At 37.8% G+C, this 24,762-nt stretch overlaps 1 protein-coding gene across 3 annotated transcripts in view; it reads right to left on the bottom strand.

Annotated features, from left to right (window-relative positions):
• Positions 1-6,890: 6,890 nt before the first annotated feature.
• Positions 6,891-24,762, bottom strand: part of GABRG3 (gamma-aminobutyric acid type A receptor subunit gamma3) — a 704,479-nt gene continuing 686,607 nt past the window's right edge. Inside the window, exons 8-11 of one of the 3 annotated variants that reach the window (XM_019831997.3) lie at positions 23,483-23,679; positions 23,126-23,185; positions 21,264-21,332; positions 6,891-18,161 (exon numbers count right to left, since the gene is read on the bottom strand). In XM_019831997.3, coding sequence (XP_019687556.1) covers positions 17,880-18,161; positions 21,264-21,332; positions 23,126-23,185; positions 23,483-23,679 — 608 coding nt within the window. In that variant the 3' untranslated portion in view covers positions 6,891-17,879. Of the gene's footprint in view, positions 18,162-21,263; positions 21,333-23,107; positions 23,186-23,482; positions 23,680-24,762 lie in introns of all 3 variants that reach the window. The other 2 variants (XM_019831998.3, XM_011282834.4) reach the window with 2 other exon arrangements.

The following is a 24,762-nucleotide window of genomic DNA, read 5'->3' as shown; positions in this document are numbered from 1 at the left end:
ACGCATTCTTTTACAATGATTGACTTTACTTAATTTTTATAGTTTTATTTCCATTACAGTACTTAATGACAGATTCCTCTAATGTGAAGATTGTCTATAGCAAAAAGTTGAAATATGCCACATTTGTGATGCTCTTACAAATTAGGTTTATGAAAGATAAACAATGCTGGATGCTGTTTAAACTGGTAAGGATGGATTTTATCCAACAATAACTGTTGCAATAGGAAGAGCATCCAGAATGAAGTAAACTCAACTTTGCTGAAACAAAAGGCAGAAGATATTCTAAAGGCTTGGGTGTGCTAGTGGGTAGACAATGAGAAGTGTGGAGGTCGGTTTTAGTCCATGTGACTACACCATCAGGGCTTATTAACTGGTGTTTATCTGGAGGAGAAACATACTTCTCATACCTTTATGGCAGGAGGCAGTGGTGTGGGTTGAGGCAAGATGCTAAGTTAGGTCCTTACCCTCTCACAGGAGCTTGGAGCAAGAAGAGAGGCATCTCATTGAATGTTTGCATTTCAACAATTCAGCTCTTAGGTCCTTCAGGACACAGTTCTGGTGGTGAAAGAGTTATATCTCAAAGGACAGAGAAAGGATTTACAACTTAAGTTTTCTAAAGTAAATATTCTAAGAGCAGGTACAGGGGCCTATTTGGCTGACACCAGGTTTTAGCTGGTACAAATAAATAAATTTGACTAAAACAAATAAATCCTGGAAGCACTGAGCCTTCTCATGCAGGCATTTTTAAGGAGGGTCGTCTGAGTGACATGGCCTTAGCTGCCAGAAACAATGATAGAGTTTCCTCAAATCATTTCACAGGAGCTCTTTTGTAGGTCTCAGGTTTCACTGGTGTTTGAATTCTATCACTGAATTGAGCTGAAAGCAAAGAGAAAGAAAACATTTTGTCTTAAGCCTAAAGGATGGACATCTCTGTGTGTATGTGTATGTGTTGTATGTGCATGAGTACATATGTGCATGCTCATATGTTTCTTTTACAGAACAACTGTATAGAATCTCTCAGTGAGTAAACAAATTCGATATTTCCAAATTCTTCATCTAGTATTTTTACCTAGTGTCTTAGTTTGCTTCAATTTTTAAAGTTGGGTTAAAAAAAAATGAAATGAAAATTTTACAACAGGCTATGGTACCAAAAGCCTCAGGCCTGTGGCTCTTATAGCCATAGTCCTGGGGAGAGTGTCTTTCCTCTGGACTGCTGCACAATGTTGCGACATGTCAACAGTGATGATGGCAATAGCAATAGCCAGGACATCAGACATACACTGCACATTCTTTGCACGAAGAGCCCAGTTCTACAGATCTGACACATGTTACCTCATTTCATCTGGGGTATCTTCATTCATCACATTGGTAAATGGAGAGATAGAGAGGCAGACTCAAACAGTATGAAAAGTTTTCAAACTTTAAGCTTTTTTTCCCTTTCTTTTCAGTTTTCCAATCTTAAAAGAAGCCTGCTGTATGCTGTGTAAAACTTTCCCAGAATCTCTCTGGCTAAGGTGACTGGCTATTAGGATTTGCTGATGCTCTCCCACACTCCAAGGACTTGATAGAGCACAGTATGGAAAAATCTTAACTCTTGGCATCATTTTCTGTTTTTAAATTTTATACATTTTTCATTTTTTATAGTTTCTAAAAACTACCGGTTTATTAGAAAAATCCTAACGTCTTGTTTTTAGGGTAGAGCTACAATTCAATGTGTAATATCCATTATAAAATCATTCTGCTGCAAATCCCTCCCTGACTCCCCACCCCCAAATAAAACTGAACTATGATTTATGGTAAAATGACCAAAGGGGTTCCTCTTTGTACTGTGGCTTCTTAAGGTCTGAACTGAAATCAGTGAATCTTTTTCTCATTAACAATGTAGTACCAATGAACTGGTGACAAGTTTGGGATTATAATATGGCAACTCAGGTATATCCTAAGTACAATAGGTTTTTTTTCCCACATTTTTAGAGAGCTTGGAGGAATATTTGAGATCTCTGAATCTAAGACTTTAATTTACTGAGGACCACCTTGGTACTAGATCACGATGTGTGTTTATTAGCCTTAGCTGGCTTCATTTCTTTTCTTTTTTTTTTAATTTTTTTTTAACGTTTATTTATTTTTGAGACAGAGAGAGACAGAGGATCAGAGAGAGGGAGACACAGAATCTGAAACAGGCTCCAGGCTCTGAGCTGTCAGCACAGAGCCAGACGCGGGGCTCGAACTCATGGACAGCAAGATCATGACCTGAGCCGAAGTCGGCCGCTCAACCGACTGAGCCACCCAGGTGCCCCAGCTGGCTTCATTTCTAATGTGGATTTCTATTTTTTTCCTCCTTATGTGTGCTTTTTCCTGGTGGTTCACAAATGAAATAAATAGGAAAAGAAGCACTGAGAACCATAAAAATGATTCTATTAAAATAGGTAATAAGCCTGAAAATGCTTATTACCTGTTGTACCTACATATGGATTGCCCATGTGGGACTTCTTTCTACAATATTTGTTTTTTAAGGGAGAATTACAATATCCAAGATAGTGATATTTTGTTTTCGTTTTTGTTTTTTTGTTTTTTGTTTTTTTTTTGTTTTTTTTTTTCTAGAGAACATGTTTGGTGTGTCCTTTAAAAATCAGACCAAACAGACTGCTTTGGGGAAGGTATTTGAAATACTAGAATAGTTTTCTGTTATTTTCTGTGACGATCCCCCCCCCCCCCCACCTTCCTCTGTGTGGAGCCTCCATTCTCTGCCCTGTATTGGTGGCAGCAAGTTTGTCAGTGAGCTTGTCATTTGACAGAGGGAAGCTTTTTCTCATAAATAAATAAGGCAGATCTTCAGCCTGCCAGTGGCCACCAAGCAGAACTTGGTATACAAGTGAAAAGTAGACTGCATCCATAATCTCAGGCACTCAAACCTTTTAGTAACCCTGAGTTTTTGCCCAATTGGCCATCAATGTAATAATTGTCACTCAGGATTCTCAGCTTTATTGGCACAGTGATTGAAGTGCTGATATTTGATCTGAATTTAATCTGACACAGTGTCAAATATCTATAAATAGATTCATCTTGTATGAATTTTGATGTTTATGTATTCTTTATGCTCCTACATGATTTTAAAGATAATCCTTGGAGCTCAGAACTTTAGAATTACATAGGGATTGATATATCTGGATTTGAAATGTGTCATCCTGTCACATGTGAAATAATTATTTTAATTGATATTAAATTTAACGTAATATGTGTGGGATGTCTGGTGAATTTTAATTGAATCAGAGTCCTTTCATTTCCTTCACTGACCTTTGAAGTTACCGTAAGATTAAACTATTTGAAGACAATTCTGACTTGGCAAGAGCAGTCAGTGCCTCTCAAATTTTAAGGTGCCCACAAATGCAGACTTAGTTCAGTAAGTCTGGGATGGGCTGAAGTCTGCATTTCTAACAAGCATCCAGGTGCTGTGACTGTTAACTGTCCCATGGCAAACCACATGCTGTACTTATTGGTCAGCTGCAGGGTTTTCCAATGTTGCTTGCTGGCATTTGAACTGCAGGGGCTCCCATACCCCACTTTCACTTCTGTTCACCTGTGTGGCAGAGACTCTCACTTGCCAAAATCCTAGCTCACCCTCTTTTTCCTGGGCGAGAAGCTGGACACTTCCCAGCCTTCTGTGCAGTCAATTAGGAGTAACTGCTCTTTGGCCCTGCCTCATGGAATGTGTGCCAGTTGCCAGCCCAGCCCATAAACAACTTACACCTGTGAGACTCACTCTTTTTCCCCCATCCAACAGATAAATGGAAAAGAAGAGTAAAGCAACATAGGAGAAGCCACATTAATCTCAACATGTTGAATGGAACTCAACCCCTTGATAGCCTGTCCAGGCTTAAATGTGAGAAAGCTCTGATTATGTGAGGCAGATGAGATTTCAGAGTTTGTTGTACTAGCCTCCCTTGGTGAATACAGTGACTGAGGCCATACTGCTTAATTCTGTAGAGAAGACTTGCTACTTTAATCTCATTTCAAAAATACTTTTTAGCCTCAGAGATATACCTATTTAATTTATGATTTGCATCCTCCTTCCATTCTAAGGGGACAACTAAAGAGGTTTGCTCAGATATCACATTTCCCTCTGGTTTCTACCTATACATTCCCTCCTCCCAATTTAGTTAGACACATGTTTTACAGATGTGTGTTGTGAATACTGGGTCCTGCTCCAGACCTGATACATGAAAACCTCTGGAGGAGGCACTTAGGAACGCAAGAGCCCCAGGTGTCATGCTTATCAGCAGCTAAGTTATGAAAAAGAGGAATTAGACAGAATAGACTTTGTGGCTGGAAGAAGAAACTGGATTGGAGATGACTGGTTGTTTTAACTTTCCATTTTTAAAAAGGCTTTCCTTTTATGGAAGATTATTCTCAACTTTGCATTTTTCTTACTTGTTTGGTTTATTCAATTATTCCCCCCCCCCCACCCCGGGGGAAAATGCATAAGAGTGAAACTCTTAAAATTTAACTTTCTGTCACCAGGTACTCTGTACTTGTTTGCATCTTGCTTTTAAAATGCCAGATGCTGCTTCTCTCTGGGTTGGATATATGCACTTGTCTGCTGGTCCCATGTCTGCTACTTTACTCAGTTCAATGGTTTCATGCTCCATATTGAGTCCATATGAAAAGATATATGCTGTATTCAAACCTTGCATGGCATGGCTGAAGAAGGTGAGAGGGACAGATCAGATTAAAGGTGAGTGTCTAGAAATCTGGCAGCCATTTTTTCATGAGTCTGTTAACACCTGAATTGCTCTGACACTCATTTCTTCTGCCTTTTATTTCTATTCCATTGGTCCTCAATGAATTATGGATAGTATTATTAGACAATGTGGCTTATTTGACTGGAGAGTTGTGGCTGTGTTTGTCTGCCATTGATTATTAAATATGCCATTACTATTTAAGCATTCACCACCAATAAGAGCATTTGTTTTTAGACCATTAATAAATGGTCTAGAGCAGGTTGAATTGGCCTGAAAGGCAGAGGTGCCATTGTATGGGTTGCCATGGCAATGAATAAGGAATGCAAATATGTGAATGGTCTTATTGGCAGGGAAGGAAAATTCATATCAGAAATACTCATCTACTCCAAAGAAGAGGAATCACTCACTACTAGCTCAAGGATAAGTTCTATGTCATAGATCTGCCAGGTAGATGTCTAGTGTCTCTAAGGAATAGTGCCATATCAGAGGCATTGAGTTGGCCTTTTCTGGTGATAGATGGGCACTTATTGGTGGAAGATAATTTTTGGTGAGGCAAAGTCCATTTTGTTGAGCCACATGTGCTCCAACCATATGGTTGTTTTATATATGGTCTTGATACCATGAGAATCTGTATCTGTTGCTCATGCAAATTGCTTATGCTTTCTACCTCTATTCAGGCTTAGTGTCATATATGGAATCTCCATTTATGATGGGTATATATCTTTTTTGGCAACTCATAATCATGAATTAAATTTCTATAAATGTATTAGCAAACAGGAAATGCTACTAGAATGGAGAATGGTTGTCAATAGAAGGGCATAAATCTTTGCTCCCAAATTCAAGGCATTAGAATGGTGATTATCCTATTACATCATGTCAGAGAGTCCATGCAACATCCCTATTGGCCACAGATACTATAAATGCCATTGGCTCTGCTAGGTCACAAAGACTACTTTGCACTTCATCCTGTACTTATGCAGGACCTGCTTCAAATAATTCTTTTTCTGTGAGTCCTACCCCAAATTTTCAACCTTATGGGCTATACAATAAATATGTCAAAAAAATTATAACTACATGTTTTATATATTGCTTCCAAATTCTAAAGAGGTGTATCAAACATTGTATCCCATTATTTATGCTGGGTGACTGAAGATGGAGCAATTTGTCTTTACATATAAAGAAACTATTTAGGTATGCTCAGGATCACTTGGCTCCTAGTCAAGTCACTAATATAGTATGATTCTGGGCTTCCCCAGAATTTAGCAGACTCTGGAATGAGAGTCTGTCTTACTGAAGGCTCTAATATTCTTAATTCTTCCACTTGAAAGATCTAAATAATTTTGAGTCATTGAAATGAACTAGCATAGTGCTCTGTGGATATATCAAGGCGACTAAGGTCCGTCTGGGCTTGATATGACAGAAAGCACATGAGTTTACATTGTTCTGATGTAAGAGTCAAAGTGTATTACTGGCCATTGCAGGTAAAAGCCAATCATTTGTTATTGTGTTTATTAACTGGGACTAAAATCAAAGCATTTGCTGAGTCAATAGCAGCACATTAACTGCCAGGGACTTTGTTCATTTTCTCTAAAAAGTATATCACATCTGGAATAGTCTTTGTGAATGGCATCATAACTTGATTCATTTTATAATAATCACATTCTTTATAAAAGGTCATTCTCTGACTTTTGTACCAGACACATACATGTGCAAGCTACAGAAAGGTCATCTCCCCTGCATCTTTTACATTTTAGGTATAAGGAGACTGACACTCCCCCAGAGATACAACAATATTTTGAGCTTGCTATTTTGGCAAACTGGGGCAGTTAGGCCAGTTTCCACTTGACTCTCATACTGTAGTAGTCCTCACTCCATGACTCAGCAAATGTGGAAGCAAACTGTCAGCCTGTTATCCATTGTGGGGAACATTGTATGGACCACAGTCAGAAAAAAAAAAAAGGCAGTTTGTCTCCTACCTCAAGTTCTGTGAACAAATAAAACCATAAGCTTTTCTGTTATTGGTTTAATAAGAACATGTTTATCCCTGACTTTTGCATTCTGATGTTTAAAGATATGTGATACCATTTGTGGATATTGTGTTAACCATGACATAAAATGACTATTTTTGTCACATGAACAGATATTTCTTGGTTACTTTAGTAATCTGGTTTTATTTTCTTTAAATCCCATCGTATTTTCCATTTGGCAAACTTTAGCTGGGATGTCATTGGTAACACTTTTGCAAGTAGAACACATTTTCTTAAAGTCTTTGTCTCTCAGTCTTCATAGAGCAAATGTGTGAAGATTCCATCAGATTTACAGTATTTATACTTCTCATATACATTAGGAGTCTTACTCCTCTGGGCTCCTGGAGGATTGGCATAGGCAAAGAGAAAGCAGAAAGACTGTTTATGCTCTGAGTTTCATTGTTTCCTCTGACTTTGGACCCTAGTGTATTTTGTGTTCCCAGGGAATTTTTAAAATTCATAAGTCAGTACCAAATAACTCTAGAAATTCTGATTATTTTCCTTTCCTTCTGACACAGTTATTCTGGTAAACAGCTCCTTATCTCTAGGAAATGCTTGGAGGAAGAATCTCAGGATATACTCTTGGCCATGATACAGAATTCCTTTCAAAGGGACCTGGGTCGTGGCCACAGGGGGACTCTGAATCTGTGAATTGTATTAAACCAGGGTCACAGTAAGGATCCATGAATTTTCATTATGTCAACATGAGATTCTGCCTGATTGCTCTAGTACTTCCCTGATTATATACATCAAACAAAGCCTCTGTAGCCTTTGCATCTATACCATTCCTACAGACTTTGGCATCAGTTAGCCACTGCCTCAGATGTTTGTGGATTGACATGCTCTGATTTTTCCTCCATTCCTAGGGCTTATTATTGTCATTGAATCCACTGCTTATGAAGATTAAGTCACACCACTTGGCCCTACTACTACAAAATTTAATAATTCCCACTGAAACCAGGGATCCGGGGGTCCATGGTAGCATATCCCCAACATTTGCAGCCTCCTCTGAGCTTCCATGGATGCTGGGCTTCATCACTGATGTCTTTCTTAGTCTTTAGGTGAGGGGGGGTATCCCTGAATGTCCCTGTTTGTGTTTAGATGGTGGATGGATTAGTTGCATGTAATGGACACATTCCAACATTCTCACCTCCCAAAGACTTGGGCTTTTCCTCTACAATGTATCAAGGAAGTACTGACATTTCAATTTCTTTGGCTGAATACCACTGTGAATTCAGGTTTAAATAGTCATTTTACTTGAGTAGTTCCTCATTAACCTTAAAAGCAAATTGTTAGTGCTATTGGATCCCTTCATATATAAATGTAGCCAGCCCAGTCTTATAGTCAGTCCTTTCTAGTTCTAAAGCCCTTAAAATAACTTCCAGGCAGGCTTCCCAGTTTCCTTTCAATACAAATATTGAAGATGCTGCAGGATCCCAAGAATCTCTGCCATCTCCCCTAGGGAACAGACCAGAAGCATTCCTTCTGGGCTATGTTTGGATGTAACTTTCCTTTGGGCCTGGATCAATGAGGCTATTGGCCCAGGTAAAGTCACTGAAAGGTTTTCAGAAAAGAAAAGCTAGTTTGGGGTGAGGTGGGAGGCTTAAATATGCCCCTCCAGGTCTCAGGGTCCCAAATCTTGAGACTTTATGAAGTCTCTCCTTTACTTAGAATTCCAGTTCTGAAACCAGTACCTTCAGGGCCTAGCATGAACTCTCTTCTTACTTTACAGGTCAAGCAATCAAGTGAGTGAACGTTGTATGTATTACTTTTTAGTTGAGAGTAGTTTTTGTTGATTTCCGGCAATACTAAAGACAGTCCCTACTAAAGACAGCTGACCTCAGTGTGCCATTTGGGCACATTATTTAGTTGCCCCCCTGGAAGAGATGTTATTTTCCAAAGAAAAGTGTGTTTATATTAATTGAAAAGTGAACTTCTACCACAGTAAATGAATGGCCTCAGAAGTTCATTCCATATCAAGGTTTTCAAGACCCTGACTGGCAGAGTGTAGCCACTAAGCACAGGAGTTTTGAAGTTACCTGAAGTCATATTTCTAGCATTTAAATCCTTTTTGTAAGCTTACAATATTGGACAAGTTTTTTAACCCATGTGTCAATTGTCTTATCAGTAAAATAGTGACAAATACAGTACCTCCATCACAGTGTGCTGGAAGGATGGAATAAATTCAATGTGTGAAAATTTCTTAATACATGTGACAGCTGTTATAATTTATCTCTGAAAGGGCCTGCAACTTTGGCCACAAAACAGGGAGAACTTGACAATTCTAATAAGAGAAAGTGAGGAATGAACACAAAATGTTCGTCAGTGTTTAAGCACAAAGTGAAGTAATTCTAGAAGTAATTGCTGAAAACACCAAAATAGGTACTTTGGAGAGGTCTAATCAGCTTCTGAAAATCCAATGTCATATTTTATGTCCTCTGTTAGGACTGAAAGCAGAGGTAGAAACAGGCAGAGGTGGTAGAAAATGTCTGGTAGCCCCCACCCCACCTTCCACCAGCACAGGGCCATCTGGGAAGAGGTGGGACTATTTTGTTGAAGTCATACTAGGTGAACTAGGTAGGGGACCTGGGTTGTTCACTTTTAGTAATATGTGCTCAATTCAAATAAACTAGAGTATAAAATTTTCTGTCTACCCACAGTGGTGGGAGTTGCGATTGGTTTATAGTTTTCCTTTGTGAAGGTTTGCCTTTATTTAGTGTGGGGCTGCAGTGCCTTCCCACCAAGCAACTGTTTGGACTTTGGGGGTGGCCAGTCCTTTCCAGATGCATAGACAGTATAGGGTCACTGGCCACACTGTAGTCATCTCCTCAACTGTGGGCAAGGCCCCAGAGGCTGGCATCAGTTGCCTTGACTTGGCTGGAGTGGGGCCTCCTGTTCTCCAGGGATGGGTTAGAAATCTCTGTTCATGGGCTTTGGCAGGAGTGGAAGAGGAAGACACTTCCTTTGGACGCTAGCCACTTATAACCTTTCTGCCAGAGAAGACATTTAACCCTCTCCCCTTCAGCACTGCAGAAATGTCTGTGTGGTGCTGGGCAGGGAACTGAGCCTCCAAGAGGGGCACTGGGTGCCATGTCCCCCTGGTGGGCAGGGACCACATGCGTAGGGTTACCCTTGACTTTGGCCGCAGCCTGCCTTTCACTATCCTCTTGGTCACCCACCCCAAACCGGAAAGATGCCCATTTCTGGGTCAAGTATTTTTGACAACATGTGCATTTATTTGTATTAGTAGTACAAACGTAGGAATCCAAATACAAATACAGAGTGCGACCCAGCCACCAGGCCCAGCTGGCCCAGGGCAAGGCATGGCCTAGAGGGTGCGGCGGGACCGGACGGGGCGAAGCGGGGCGTGGTGCCGCCCGTGTCGCCAAGGCACGTGGGGCGCAAGTGCGCCCTCGTTTCACCAGGACACCACGAGCTGAGCTGCACGGCTAGCAGGGAGTTACATCCTTGAGAGAGGGGAGGAGGACAGCGGGATCTCAGAACCATCTCGGGACAGTGGGGAGGGGCCCGAGATGGCCCGAAGACTGGGAGTCAGGGCTTCCAAGTCCATGTGGGATGATGGGAGCAGGGACTGTTGGAGGCCACTTGGTGAGTACCCTGGCCTGGTCCTTGGTCCACCTTCCTAGAAAGGGGTGGACACACACACTTGAGCAGGGTGGACCCCTTCTCAGGACCGAACTCATCTACCCTATGTGCTCACAGTCAATTCCAAGATGCTCTCAGACTCTGGAATTCCTCTACCTTCCTCCCACCTGAACAAGATGGCTTCACAAGTAGGAAGAATTGCATTGAGGCAGAGAACAGATCAGTGCTTTTTCCCTCCCTTTCTGCCTGGGGCATTTGCCAGGGCTCCTGATGGTTTACTTTCCACACAAGTTTCAAAAAGAGGACAGTCCATGCACTGTGGCTAATTCCAATGTCGCGTGGTTCACACTAGACCTGATCGATGCTTTCTCACGTTGGACATGAAAAATGCGTCCTAAACAAGTGTGAGGATGGCTATTTGTCACTTCCATCTTGAGAACTACTTCTAGCTTATCAGATAATACTGACCACCTGCACAAATGATCATAGAATCGCTCAGATGTGCACCCAAGTGAAAATATGATTGTGTTCTCAGTAGGAGGCAGGATTGTTTGAACTCAGAACCAACTCTGATCAGGTATTTAAACTTAATTTTTTTTTTTTAAGAAAGAATGTAGTCCCAAATTTCCAGAAAATATAGAGACTGTCCATTTCTCTCTCTTTCTCCCTCCCTCACTCTCTCCCTCACTCCTTTATTCCTTAACTAAACACTTAGTAAGCTAATATACTATCGCTAGTAAAACTGTGCTCCTTTCTACTTTTTTCAACTACATTTGGGGTGGTGGGTAGAGTAATACACATGTTAATAAGTTGTTCCAGTTTTACCACTGTACATACATACACAAATACGCACATCACTGCATGTAAACACAAGATGGCCCTTTGCTGCTTACAAGACAACCCAGGCCCAATCCCTGAAAATTATTACTCTTCTAGAATCTTCCATAGAAAATGCACTCATGAGGAATGACCCTTTCACTCAGTCCAGGAGCTGCTTGTAAAGAAAAACATATCATGTAGTTTTATAAATATATGCATGTAAACATTGTTCACTAGCACAAAATTAGTCATTTTGAAGGTCAAGAATAATTGAAAGTATCTTTTACAATATCTTAATACAGTTATTCTAAACAGATAATATAATATTAAACACTGTAAATGTAATCAATATATTTTGCCTGTGTCTACTTCTATCTAAAAGTAAAAATCTCAAGATAAATTAGGGGGAATAAAAGCCTAGACCCAAATTGTATACTAAGAAGCATATTGATTGTCCTTTTGGGCTAAGAAAATCTGTGGTGTCTGAAGATGCATCCATTTTAGGGAAAAGAGTTCATAGCCAATACATATGTTATCTTCATGAAAAAGAATAACAAAGCCACGTGAAATAAAACAAAACAAAAACAAAAAACCCAGAAGCAACCAGTAAAGAAAAAGTAGGTGGAGCATTCTCTTAAGGAATAATTTCAAATTTGATTGAAGCAGGGTAGACAGACTAAGACTGAAGGGACACAGAGAAGTTATGGAAATGTTTTAGAAAAACAAGTTTTTAAACTATAATCTGCATATCTAATATTTAAGCTAAAATTAAAATTTTCCATTTTCTTCTTAATTTAAGTTCTAATTTTGTTATGATTTGGAAAAAAACATTAAACCTTTGTTTTGGATCAATAGCTAAGGACTAGTATGGAACATGTAAAAGGATACAGATGATAATAATGGTCATGATGATGATGATGGTGATGATGGTGATAGTTATGATGATGATGATGGTGATGATGATAATGGTTATGATGATGCAGCATAGTTTATCTTCTAATATCTTACCCTACATGGCTCACAATTTGAAGTTTTAATCAGCAAATATTATGAAATTTCTATTATTACTCTTCTTTCTATAGATTCTAGACCTACCCTGCACTAACCAGTGCATGGACTAAATGAATGGGGCAGCTGAACTGAATGGTGGATGGGTTGACTGGGCTAGGTAGAGGATGGGGTGGTCTGATCTCTCCATCAAAGTGATTAAACTATTGTTCTCTGTATTGGGGTGCCTTCACTCAGTTGGCAAAACTGAAATCCCTCCTCATAAATGTGAACAGTACAGGATAAAAATATATTTTAGTAAATTCTAAACAAATAAAAACAATCATTATTTATTCCTAAAAATCAGTCTGAGAGTTAGGACTTCTACTTTTTTTTTTTTTTTTTTGGAAATTAGGAATTTTAATCCTTTTGTGAATAACTGATTAGTGGGAGAAATGAAGAAGAAATTCCAAATAATCAGAAAAGAAGAAACTATGGCAGCTACAATCTGTGAGATTTCATTATTGGAAATCAGTCTTCACTATTGTTTCCAATCTGTTCAGTTTAAACTGTTCAACAGACATGGAGAGCCTTCCTTCCCTTCAGGAACCACTATCACCCTCACTTTGTGGAGCTAGTCCACTTGGCTGGGAAAACTGTGTTGTGGTTACAAATTTGAAAAACGAAGTGGTGAAAGTAAGCCATTATCTGAATAATGCAAGCAGAACAATTTAAATTTCCTTTAATTACCTGAATGTTTCATTCAAACAGTGTGTGTTTTGCGTGTGTGCATGTGTGTGTACATGCATGTGTATGCATGTGTGTACACAAGTGTGTGTGTATGTGTGTTCATGTTTGTGTGTTTTGTCTTCCAAATTTTCTAGCTCATGTTCTTATATTATACAATCTGAAAAACCTACTTGGTTAGCTCAAAACGTTGAACACTTGTTAGTGGCTGTTTAACTAATTTTTTAGCACTGATTTAAACTAGTCTAAAATTTGGTTTTTATGTGAGCAGAGTAATAAGAGGATTAAGGTATTTTACTGACAACATTAAAAAGCAAAGCATCATTTAACTAAAGGACATTTTGAAGAAAAATAGTAGGGAATAGCCTCTCTTTAATTTTAATAGAACTAAACCAGGTTATAGCCTGGAATTGCTGACTTGTAATTAGAATAAAGTTGAAAAGAGGAATGGAAATGGTCTAGTCTCTAGTCTTCAAAACTATCAAACATTAAAGAAGGCAAGTTTTTATTCTCCCAGAGACATGAATGACTGAATTATTATCCTGTTATCTCAACATGTACATGCTTTCTCCTTTTAATTATAGAAAATTATTTCTAAAGTAAAAGGTTAAGTTAACAAGGAATACAAGAAGGGATTTGTCATTTAGCCTGAACTGTTATTTATTTATTTATTTATTTTGGTCTTCGGATATGATTATACAATGCAGAAATACTTCTAAACCTTGTCAACCTGAATGTTTCCTACAAGCAAGTTTGAGAGGAAGAAATAGGCACAGATTGCATACTTCCTCAATTTGGGGCAATTTGAAGAAGACTCAACAGAAAGTCATGAATTTACCATTTGCAGTGTATTTACAATCTGTTTGCCCCCCTCCTTATTTCCAGACATCTTTCTGAATATTTTAAAAACAATAGTGTTCTGAACATTCCAGTGTGTATTTATATATGATTATGTTTATCCAAGTCGTTCATTAACTTTTCTTTTTTACAGAAATTGGGTCTGAAACTTCATATTTATATAGTTTATAAATTCTCAAAAAAAGCAGATATTTGTAAGATCATGGAGAGAATTCAAAGTGCTTTGTGTCTTGAGAACATTGATCTGATACAGTGATAAGTATATGCTTGGAAACTAGTTATAATTCTTCAAGTTTGCAAAATAAAGAAAGTTCTCAGTTTTTGGCAGCTGAGATAAAAAAATAATCAAGGAAGAAGAGGTTCTGTTTGTCTTTTTTCTAGCCCTTTAGATAGAGTGCCCCATTGCTTCCTAGTTGTGGCAAGTATACGTTAATGCAAAATGGGGTTATGAAATACCCACCTTTGCTTGCAGAGTATGCTATTTTGCAGAGAAGCAAAAAATATGTCTAGACACTTTTACTGTAGCAAGCTATGGCCAGATAAAAAGACTCAGTGTGAAGGGTGGACACTCACATCCCATCAGAAGCACTAATTTAGATTGGTCCCAATTTCCCTTATGTAGCCTGAAAATGCTTTGCCATGGAGGACAAGCATTTTTTCAACTGAATCGACAAAAGCTATTTTCTTACCTGATTTGTTATACAATTAAGGATAAGACTGCTTGGCACACACACACACACACACACAAAAGAAAATCCTGTCTCCATCCATCCATAAACAATAAATAAAACCTGTCATGAATATATGTGATTACGGAAAATGGAAAATCTATGAGATGTGTATGATATAAGCTTTATGTGTTATTTTAAGGCATATGTTGGGTAAAAAGGGGGCAGTATTGGCTGGGTCAAAAGTAACTTATAGCAACATTTTCCTTCTCTGCCCAGTACCTGAGAATCTCTCCTCTGGTCACTGGTGTTGAGACTTTGTAGAAACAGAAACTTTCTAGGCTCTGAAGAGGAATTTTTTCTCTAATTTCATTGATGTGGAATGCCTTTTCTTTTGTCTCCCTCTCAGCCTGGATGAAGCTTAAAGGAGAGACAGTCACAGTTGTAAGTATGATCCACAGTGGTAAGAAATTAGAAATCCTTTTCAAAATACATAACTCTCATCTCTGCAATTTACAGTATTTCTGAAAGTGAGGAATACAGTAGCACCTTTAGAATACCAGCCACTTACACAGTTTCCCCACCAGCTGCCATGAAAACACAAAACATATTTCTCAAGTCTAAATGCAAAGCAAGCTGGCCAGAGCTCTACAGGTGCTGGGTCTGGGTGGAACAGCCTTACACCCATGCACCTCACACATACACTACTAACCAAGCATACTGGTGAAGGAGAGTCCCTCAATTTAAGAGAGATACATTTCCTTCACATTCTTCCTGTGATTCTCCTCTTCCCTCCTCCAAAAGGTAAACTCTTACATAGTTAATAAGCAAGCCCCTGAGCTCTGTACCTGCATGAGGTACATACCATCTCTTGTATTGTGAACTGAAGGCTTATCTCAGAAGTTGAGACTTAGAACTTGAACAGACAAGCCTGCAGAGAAACTGACATTGGTGTGTTCTGAGGGGATGTTTGAGTTCTTTTTAGTCAGAACCCATTGTGGGTATATTGCTGTATGGGCGGGAGTCTATTTTATACTTTGTGAGTGAACATCTATGAGACTCTCTTGAGATAAAAGTTTTCCTTTATGGAAAAATGAACCATGAACTAGTGTTTAAATCAGCAGGATGGCTGAGATCAGGGGGAAGAGAATGGTTGGATTCAGCAAATAGGTTATTGGTAAGTATATCCTACACATATAATTTTATGAGTTGCCAACAACACCGAAATATTGAGTAGCTTTGAAATAAGAGGCATCAATATAATTTTTAAGGTAAAAGTAGAGCAAATTTATCTTATAAAAGTGTTCTTAGGTTATGTGTTTTCCAAGAAGAATTTCACTAGAAAATTCATCTCCCTCCATAACTACTTTTAAGACATAACAGGTTGAAATTCTTCATATTGTTAGATATTATAAATTCATAAAGATGAAAATTATGCTTGAAAAGGACTGACTTTGGACCACCTTCCATGGGTCCTCAGTGCTTTGGTGGGATATGGTGGATTCCTTTGGTCAGGGTGCCTCCAGGACACCACTGCCAAGTGTGGGGAAGTAGTTTATGCATGAGAGACAGAACAAGGATGCTAGTATGTGAAATTCTTCAATAGAGTAGAAATTTCATATAAGCCAGTAGGTTCAGCTTGTTTATCCACAAATATTATTTTATGTTTTAAATTGAATTTGCTAAATAGAACCCAATTGGCTTGTGGCATATGTAGCCACTATTAAATCAAAGTCAGGGAGATGACAGGAAGAAAAGCTGAGGACTTGGGTGTCTCACACTATATAGATTCAGTCCTTGAAAGCTGGGTGATCATACCAATGTATTTGCATTCACTTGATATGAATGATGTTTCATAAATATAAACAGATTTATATTTTACTTTTCTAGCCTCTTCCACTCCCATCCCCTTATGTCTTGTCTTAATCTAGTAAATTATGTGAAATTAGCACTTTTATATATTCTCTCTGTGTATTATTTTACCTTTTTTCTGAGTAATAATTGTACTTACAATAGATAATTAAAATAAAATTTTATGGTTTCCAATAAAATTAATTCAATTTTATGGGTGAGAAAGATGAGAAGTACAGAGGTACTGGTAGAAAAATTTTAGTACCAAAATTTTAATAATGCCAAAGCATTATTAATGAACTGGTGGGACTGTTTTTCCTATCAAGGGTGGGAGGCTTCTGAAGAGTCTTGTGAAGTTACATACTGGTATCCAGTTATAACAAAGAACTAACATCAAGAACCAAGTTAGTTTTGTGTTATAAAAATATCAAAAGAGTAATAATTTCAGGGGATTTTTTCTTTGGGATTTTGCTACATATTCATATCTCAAAGTATAAAATAATTTTGTTCATCAAAATATATCATTGATGATAGCCATTGCCCTTTTTTGCATCTAAAGTTGATTTGACTTGAAAGTTAATTATAACTATGAAAATTTTAAATTCCATCTATATTTCTTTCACACTTTGGAAAACATTTTCACGACAAGGGCTTATGAGTGCTGTATACTTGTCTTTGCAAGACAAAGATAATCATTGAACCTGTAATAGCATAACATACAAAAGATACATACTCTGGGGTTGTGTTTTGGTCTAACAAAACACAACTCTTAAGGTAAAATGTTTAACTCCAACTGAACTAATCCAAGAACCCAAAGTTAAAATACTGCTTACTTTTAGTAGTTTGGAATAGAGTAATAACCTTCTGATGTTCAGAGATAATCAACATCATTGAATTCAGCAACATGAGAATTTTTCAAATCATATTTTTTTCTCAACTGGAAACTTGTGGATAATGCATATACACCCTTCCTAAACTTAGGGTAAGATTATTAAATAAAGAAATTCTAGGTAACAATGATAGTTCCAGAGTAAAAGAGGTCACAAAGAGAGGAAACCAGGTCAAAACTCACTGCAGTTCATACTTGAACTCAGACTGTCCAGGAACACGGGGATGAGGTCAACATGAGTGTGTCCCAGCAAGCAGTGACTCCACACATGTGGGCACTGGTGCTCCTAAGAGTTGCTAAGGAAAGATATAGAAGGGGTCTTGGCATAAGAGAGCTTCTCGGATATTTGCTTACATGTTTTACAGATTTCCTTGCAACGACAATTGGCAACTGTTTCCAATATCCAAAAACCATTCATAAACATCACCAACTTACAGATTCAATAAGGGATTAGCAAGAATATCACTTTAAAACTCAATTAATGTGTGTGTGCGCACGCATGTGTGTGAGTGTGAAATGCATAATAGAAATGGTTGCCAGGTACTCCGGTGCTGCTCAAAGGTAATGTATAACTTCAGATAAACTGAGCAGTGTTTTTCCTTCCTACTCCAATTGGTCACTACTGGTCTGGGGACAGTGAAAGTAAAGAGTGAAATCTAGTGCTCTTTACTCATCACCACAGAAATATTTAGAGATACAGGTATCCAACCCAATAGACCAAGTTGAAGAGCAGGAATGATGTAGGGAAAAAGACCCGAGAATATGAGTCCAGCTCCAAGATGTCTATGTGAATACGCCCTTTTTTCCAAGATCCGGATTTGCATTCTTCATAGCAGCAGAAGAAGCTCTGACAGTCTTTGCCATCCAGACACTCATAGACGCAGGTATCTTCAAATTCCTGCCAGTACACAGAATTGTTTAAAGTGATCATTGCAGGTGGTGGGGGCCTCACGTCAAGGAGAGAATAGTTCTGTAGGCAATAAGAACAACACAAGAATCATCATGAATGCAATAAGAACAGCCTGAGATAAATCTAGCAATTAGGTGCATGTTATATCTGTCCACCAAATAAGGAGGATAATGCCATGCCTATTCCCACACATCCCCCATCCCTGAACTGGACATTTCAGTCTTTTAGAGTTCAGTCTGCCAATTAAATATTTGAAAATCCAATGCAAAAAAAGTACAATGTAGCTTTCAAAAGTTGCATATCTCAAATTGCTGGTGAGGGAAGCTGAGCACATTTTCAGATATGTATTAACCATTTCAAGTCTCTGTTCTGCCTACTTTTCTGTTGATTTGGAGTAAATATGTACATATTGTATATAATCCCCAAATATTAAGCACTACATATATTGAAATGTGGGGAGATAAATTTGTTTTTCCCTAATTAGTAAGTAGTAAAAATATGGTATTATAAGACTGATGGCAGAATCTTCTTGTTCAATGTAATTAAGGTAAAAAATGAGCTTTCAGTGTGTGGTGGCCAGACACCATTTGTTGCATATAGAGAAATAGCCAAACATGTGTACAATTGGAATGTTTTATTTTCTATTTCCCAAGGTCTCTTCCTGATGTGGAAAAGTCAGTGTAGGGCCTGTATAGGAGAGGGGGTGTCTTACGTTCACTCATAAATGAGATGAATCACTCTTAACCTTGAGAAGTGTCTTCATATAGACTTGCCAATTCCTCAGGCACTTGTTTGAGCTCTTCCAGATAACTATGAATTATGTATTAAGTTGAAGTCTGTTAAGAGGTTATATTTCTAAATTTGACCGAATAATGTGAGAGTATTAAGGATTATAGTTGCCTTCTGCTTTAGTTTTATTTGTGCTGGTTGAACTGAGGGACTGAAGTGTGCCAATGGAAGTAGTGAAAGCTGAAATCAAGGGAGAGGTGAACACACAAACCCAGTTCTCAGCTGACTGGCTAGATCTGTTGTTCCTTGCTTGGGGAGAGAGACCTTCCAAAATTCATTGGAAAGCATCGTGAATACCTCTTATGCAGCTGATCCTTTAACAACATGGATTTCAATTGTGCAAGTCCACTAATATACAATTTTTTTTCAATGAATACAAGTCCAGTACTGTTAATGTATTTTCTTTTCCTTATGATTTTCTTAATCTTTTTTTCTCTAGTTTACATCAATGTAAGCATATAGTATATAGTACATATAACATACAAAATATATGTTAATCAACTATTTATGTTATCGGTAAGGCTTCCACTCAATGATAGGCTATTAGTAGTTGAGTTGTTGGAGAGTCAAAAGTTATATACACATTTTTGACTGTGTGTGTGTGGGGGGGGGAGAAAGGGCAGTGCCCTTAATCCCTGCATTATTCAAGGTTCAACTATATTTTTTAAGGGTCAACTGTATTTTTACCCAAAACTATTTTTACAAGGAAACAGTGTACATCTTTTCTTCTACTTCTGGATTTTAGTTTGATTGAATATGCTCATAGCTATGTGGAGCCGAAAACCAGAGAAAAGTAGGTAAAAGCGTATAGCACTCAGTGTCCCTATTGGTAAGCTTTGGGGCATCTTTTTATTTCAGAAGTATTTGTGTGTGAGGTCCAACCCAAAGTGAGACATCCCAGACCACAATGTTCACTAAGCATTGCCTACTCCACACATACCAATGACCAGTCAGGAGCATCATGGAAAACCTTCTACCTTCTTCCACACCTTTGGGCAATGATAGAAATGAAAGCTTTGTTGTTCCATAGGCTCTACTGTGGACACATCTCCTCAAGGTTAATAGTTCTTAAACCTGAGTGGGTATAAAAATCCGTGGGGGCGGGGGGGGGGGATTGCAGAAAAACAAAAAGTTGATTCCTTCTGTACTTCAGTGCATTTGAGGAATCGGTATCTTTTTGGCAAGATTCAGTTGGAAAAATCTGCCTTTTTAAAGTAATTGCATATGTGTTTTGACAGTGTTCAGCCAGATATTCATCCTTTCATTTCATCAACACTTTGTCCCTGTGTAGTGACATACAGATGAGAAGCATGGCCATTACTGGCAGGACAGGCCCAAAGGAAGATGTTGACTCAGAATGGGCATCAGAAGGCTCTGAAAGGGTGGGGACAGCTCCTTAGAGATCTAAAGGGTGATCAAGGAGCTACAGGCAAATAAGCAGCAGGGTTTCTGGAGGCAAGGAAAGCCTATTCACTTCTTCATTTAACAAACTAAAAACTCATGATTACTGAAACATAAATAAACCTGATCTAATGATTGAGGGCTTTTAATAAATAAGTAAATAAATATGAAATAAAATTAATTGCATCTTATAATATTGAAGATATTATTATTCTATTATTGAAGATATTATTAACAGCCATATGTTAAACTGCTTACATACTTTTTAAAATGTATATCTCTCACTTATCATAAAAATTTCAAACTGGGCTCAAAATGGAGATTTTAATTAATGCATCTCCAAGGTCACCTACAGCCTGACTCACTCCTGCTTTGCCTGCATGTATGATGCAGTCCCTTGACTTCCCTGGAAACCTGTGCTTCCTGGGTGGCAAGTTCTACTGCACATATGAAGTGGTTAGCTTTGCATTTTACAGGTTAGGAAACTGAGGCACAGAGATGTTCGAACAGCTTGACCCAAAGTGCATGCGTGAGTGTTAGTGGGGCCTGCCTCCTCTCCCTCATTGCTCGGAGACTGATCATCTCTGCAGATGTTGGTGATAGAGGGTCCCTTAACTAGCCTAACCCTGTGGATCTTTCAACATAGAATTGAATACATTGACAATTTTCATGAAAAGTTTGAAAATTCCCTTTTTTTTCAAAAAAAATTAAGTTTATTTATTTTGAGGGAGAGAGAGAGAGAGAGAGAGAGAGCACAAGCAGGGTAGAGGCAGAGAGAGAGAAACAATCCCAAGCAGGCTCTGCACTGTTCGCACACAGCCTGACACAGGATTTGAGCTCAGGAACCATGAGACCATGACCTGAGCCAAAGGCAGAGGCTTAATGGGCTGGACCACCCAGGCACCCTGGAAAATTCCCTTTTTCTTTGGCTATTTTATGAATTTTGTTTAAGATCTCTCTGTGTCTTCTCACCTGGCCTGGAGCCCTTTCTCTCTGAGTTGTTTTTCTATGTACTTTCTTCAAGGTCATTACACTTTTCCTCTTAAAAACAAAAGAAAACAATTCTGATTTTGTGAAAATTTATTATTATTATTATTATTTGCTATGTAAAAGATTCTCTTTTTTGGCAATATCTTTTGTATATGAAAGGTGTCAATATTTCTTCTTCCACTCCCAGCTCCCTGGCTGTGTGTGATAATGTGGTTTCTAGGCCTCACGATATGTGTTCTGACTTGTCTTTGTTTACAGCATCCCCATTCCCAACCCTTTCCATTACTTTTCAGTCTGTTGCTATTTGGAAGCATTTGCTGGCAAATCTGTAGTTCTCTGTGGCTTCCCACAGCTATAAAAGTGGCTTCAGCATTCACCTCTGTCAGAACTAAAATGATACACTTTCAGAGTATAGATAACCAAGCAGTCACTTTTAAAAAACATGTTGAAAGGCACTAACCATAAATTACTGATCAGCAGTTAGAAAACCATGTATGGTATATAGGTGGGCATAAAGCATTCAGTGTAATTAGTATAAAGGAATACAAGTAGTTATATATAAATTTTGTTATATGATAAAATGGTAGCTCACATCAGTAATTTTAAGACATTTCTCTATTTTTAAAAAGTTAAATTCTTACTTCAAGCCATATACTTAAAATTCAGATGCATTGCTAATTAAATTTAATAATATTATAAATTGTTGAACCTTCATCAATATTTATAGGGCTTAATTTCTCCGTATTTCAGCTTCCTTGTTAGTAGAATGGGTGAGGTTACATGAACTCACACATGAAAGCACTTACAACATAGGGTCAAACAGAGTAAGTGCTCAAAAGAAAGTGACAGGAGTTAGATCATTCTGAGGGTAGGGAGGACCTTCCCAAAGAGGACACAAGAGGCAGAGACCACAAAAGGAAAGACTGATAGATTTGACAACAGGAGACTTAATACATGTGGAGAAAAGCACAAGAAACAACAGTGACAACATGGCCATAAAACTGGAATAAAACTACTTAAAAAACATATTAATATGCTTAATTATTCTGTATGCGAGTATATAAATTTTATGTTATATAAATATAATATACATAATATATGATATAAGTAACTGGCAGATAGTTACTTTTAACTTTAAAAAAGTTAAGACTTAAATAAGTTATAAATGTTATATAAAAACTTACATAAAAGAAGACATAGAAAGCAATTCACAGTAATAGAAATGCGAGTAAAAAAATAAACAAGTGAAATATATTCAACTTTGTCAGTAATCAAAGAAATGATAAAAGAACATTTTGCAGGAGCCATTTTTCTGTTTGTCTATCAAACCTAATGCAAGGAGAGTTCTGGGAGGTGGGTGTCCCACACTGCTAATGGAGCCAAGCAACTCTTCTGACCCAGCCATTTTGCTTATAAGAAATTATATTAATAGTCACAGGTATATACAAAACTGCAATGATAAGAATATATATAAAAGTGAAACGGTGTGTATTAGCCCCGTTTCCAGCCACGACTATCTGTGCGTCAATCATTGCATATAATTCAATCATTAAAATGATCCTATAAAATAATATTATAATGCAGAAACTTATTCATAACATATTTTTGAGTTACAAAGCAGAAATATGTATGTATATGCTGATCCCTGGGTAGAAGGATTATGATTATTTTGTTCATTTTCCAAATTTTCTAAGTTGGATATTTAAAAAAAAGTATACACACTTTTGAAAGGAGTATGTGCAACACTCATTGTTCTTCAATATATGCATACATAAACAATAACATATTCAATCTTAATTTAGAAGAGTTCTCAGAAATATTTGCACCTTCAATGCTATACATACGGAGGGGGCTTGTAGGCTTATTCGCTCATGAATCCACCTTGAGGAATCTGGATGCAATAACTACAAGAAAACCAGAAAAAAACAATTAGAAAACTTCTGTGGAAATCTGCATTACAGATCACCTTAGTTAAGAGAAATCATTCATGTGTGATTACATCAATACATGTCACTGGTAGGTAAAGTTGAAGAGGTACTTTATGGTTATATTCATATCTTCAGAATATTTGTCTTTTTTTTTAATGTCTTGTTGAATTAGCTATTTATATAACAGTGTAGAAGATCCTTAGGAATAAGGATGATTTATTGCAAACTATCCTTCCCCTACCTTTCCAGAAAATCTTTGCTACTGTAACTTACCGATGTTTTCTTCTTAGTGGTAGTTGGTTTTCTACAACTTGAATAGTAGTTGAGGGTGGCATACTCCATCAGAGCAGCAAAGACAAATAAGAAGCAAACAGTCACAAAGAGGTCCATGGCTGTCACATAGGACACACGGGGCAAGGAATTCCTGGCAATGGTGCTAAGCGTGGTCATGGTCAGCACTGTGGTGATGCCTGTACAGGGGATAGTTATCAAGTTGTAAAAGGAACCACACAAAATTCCTCCATTCCAACAGTGTTTTATTTTTAGGTAAATCCTCGTTGACATTGGATAAATGTAATAATACTTTATTTTTAATGTCTATGCAATTTTGCAAACAACATTTCCATAGAGCTTTTACCATAGTCTTCACAAAAACATTAAACTACCTGAATTAAGTCAACATCTTTCAATTTATTCAGAAATTCTCAAATTGTCTCATATTTTCTCTTTTAAATATTTTTTAAGTGATACAGTTTGCAGTCCCCCAGACATTTTCTCTGTTCCACATCTCACACTATTCTTTTGCCAAATAAACCATTTCCTTTCTTGCTTTTTCTTTATGCAATTTGTGAACTCCCACCCTTCTTTAAGACCAAGGTGAAGTACCACTTTTTCTGAGGTCCTATTGCATGCACCTCAGAGTTGATAATGTGAATCTGCACTACCTTGTGCCTTCTATGTACCTCATTTCTACATTAGCATAGATAATTGCATATGTCTTTATGGTTTGTGCGTGTCTGTCTCCCTGAATAAATTGTGTGATCATTACAAGCAAAACTGTATCTTGTTCATCTTTGCTTACCTGTCAGCAAGAATTGTGCCTAACACATTTTAGGCATTCGAATGGAATGCGTTGATTCATTGATCAATTAGTTAATTCATAATACTTAGTGTTGGTCTGACTTTGACTATTTCAATACTTAGTGAGTCAATTCTAAAGATTCAGAGACTGTGGAAAAGATTTAGAAAAGAGACACCCATGTGATGGATGGTATAAAAGGAAAAATAAATGAAAAGAGGATGAAGGCTATGAAACATGAAAAAGAATGAAATGACTGGATAATTATAATGCAAAACAAGTTAAGGCTAATTCTACCCTAGATGAGCTCCTGAGAAATCAGAACCTGCTAGAGCTGTTGGACACGCAGGCTAGTGACATGGATCCTGGAATCACAGGAATATGGACATTAACACTCACTACCTGTGTGGCTGAGAGTACTATAAAATATCTGCCAGGCAGTAATACTCAGTGATTAGGTAGACATGATAGATAA

The sequence above is a fragment of the Felis catus genome, chromosome B3 (genome assembly GCF_018350175.1).
Source record: "Felis catus isolate Fca126 chromosome B3, F.catus_Fca126_mat1.0, whole genome shotgun sequence".
NCBI lineage: Eukaryota > Metazoa > Chordata > Mammalia > Carnivora > Felidae > Felis > Felis catus.
This window is presented reverse-complemented; position numbering and strand designations above follow the sequence as displayed.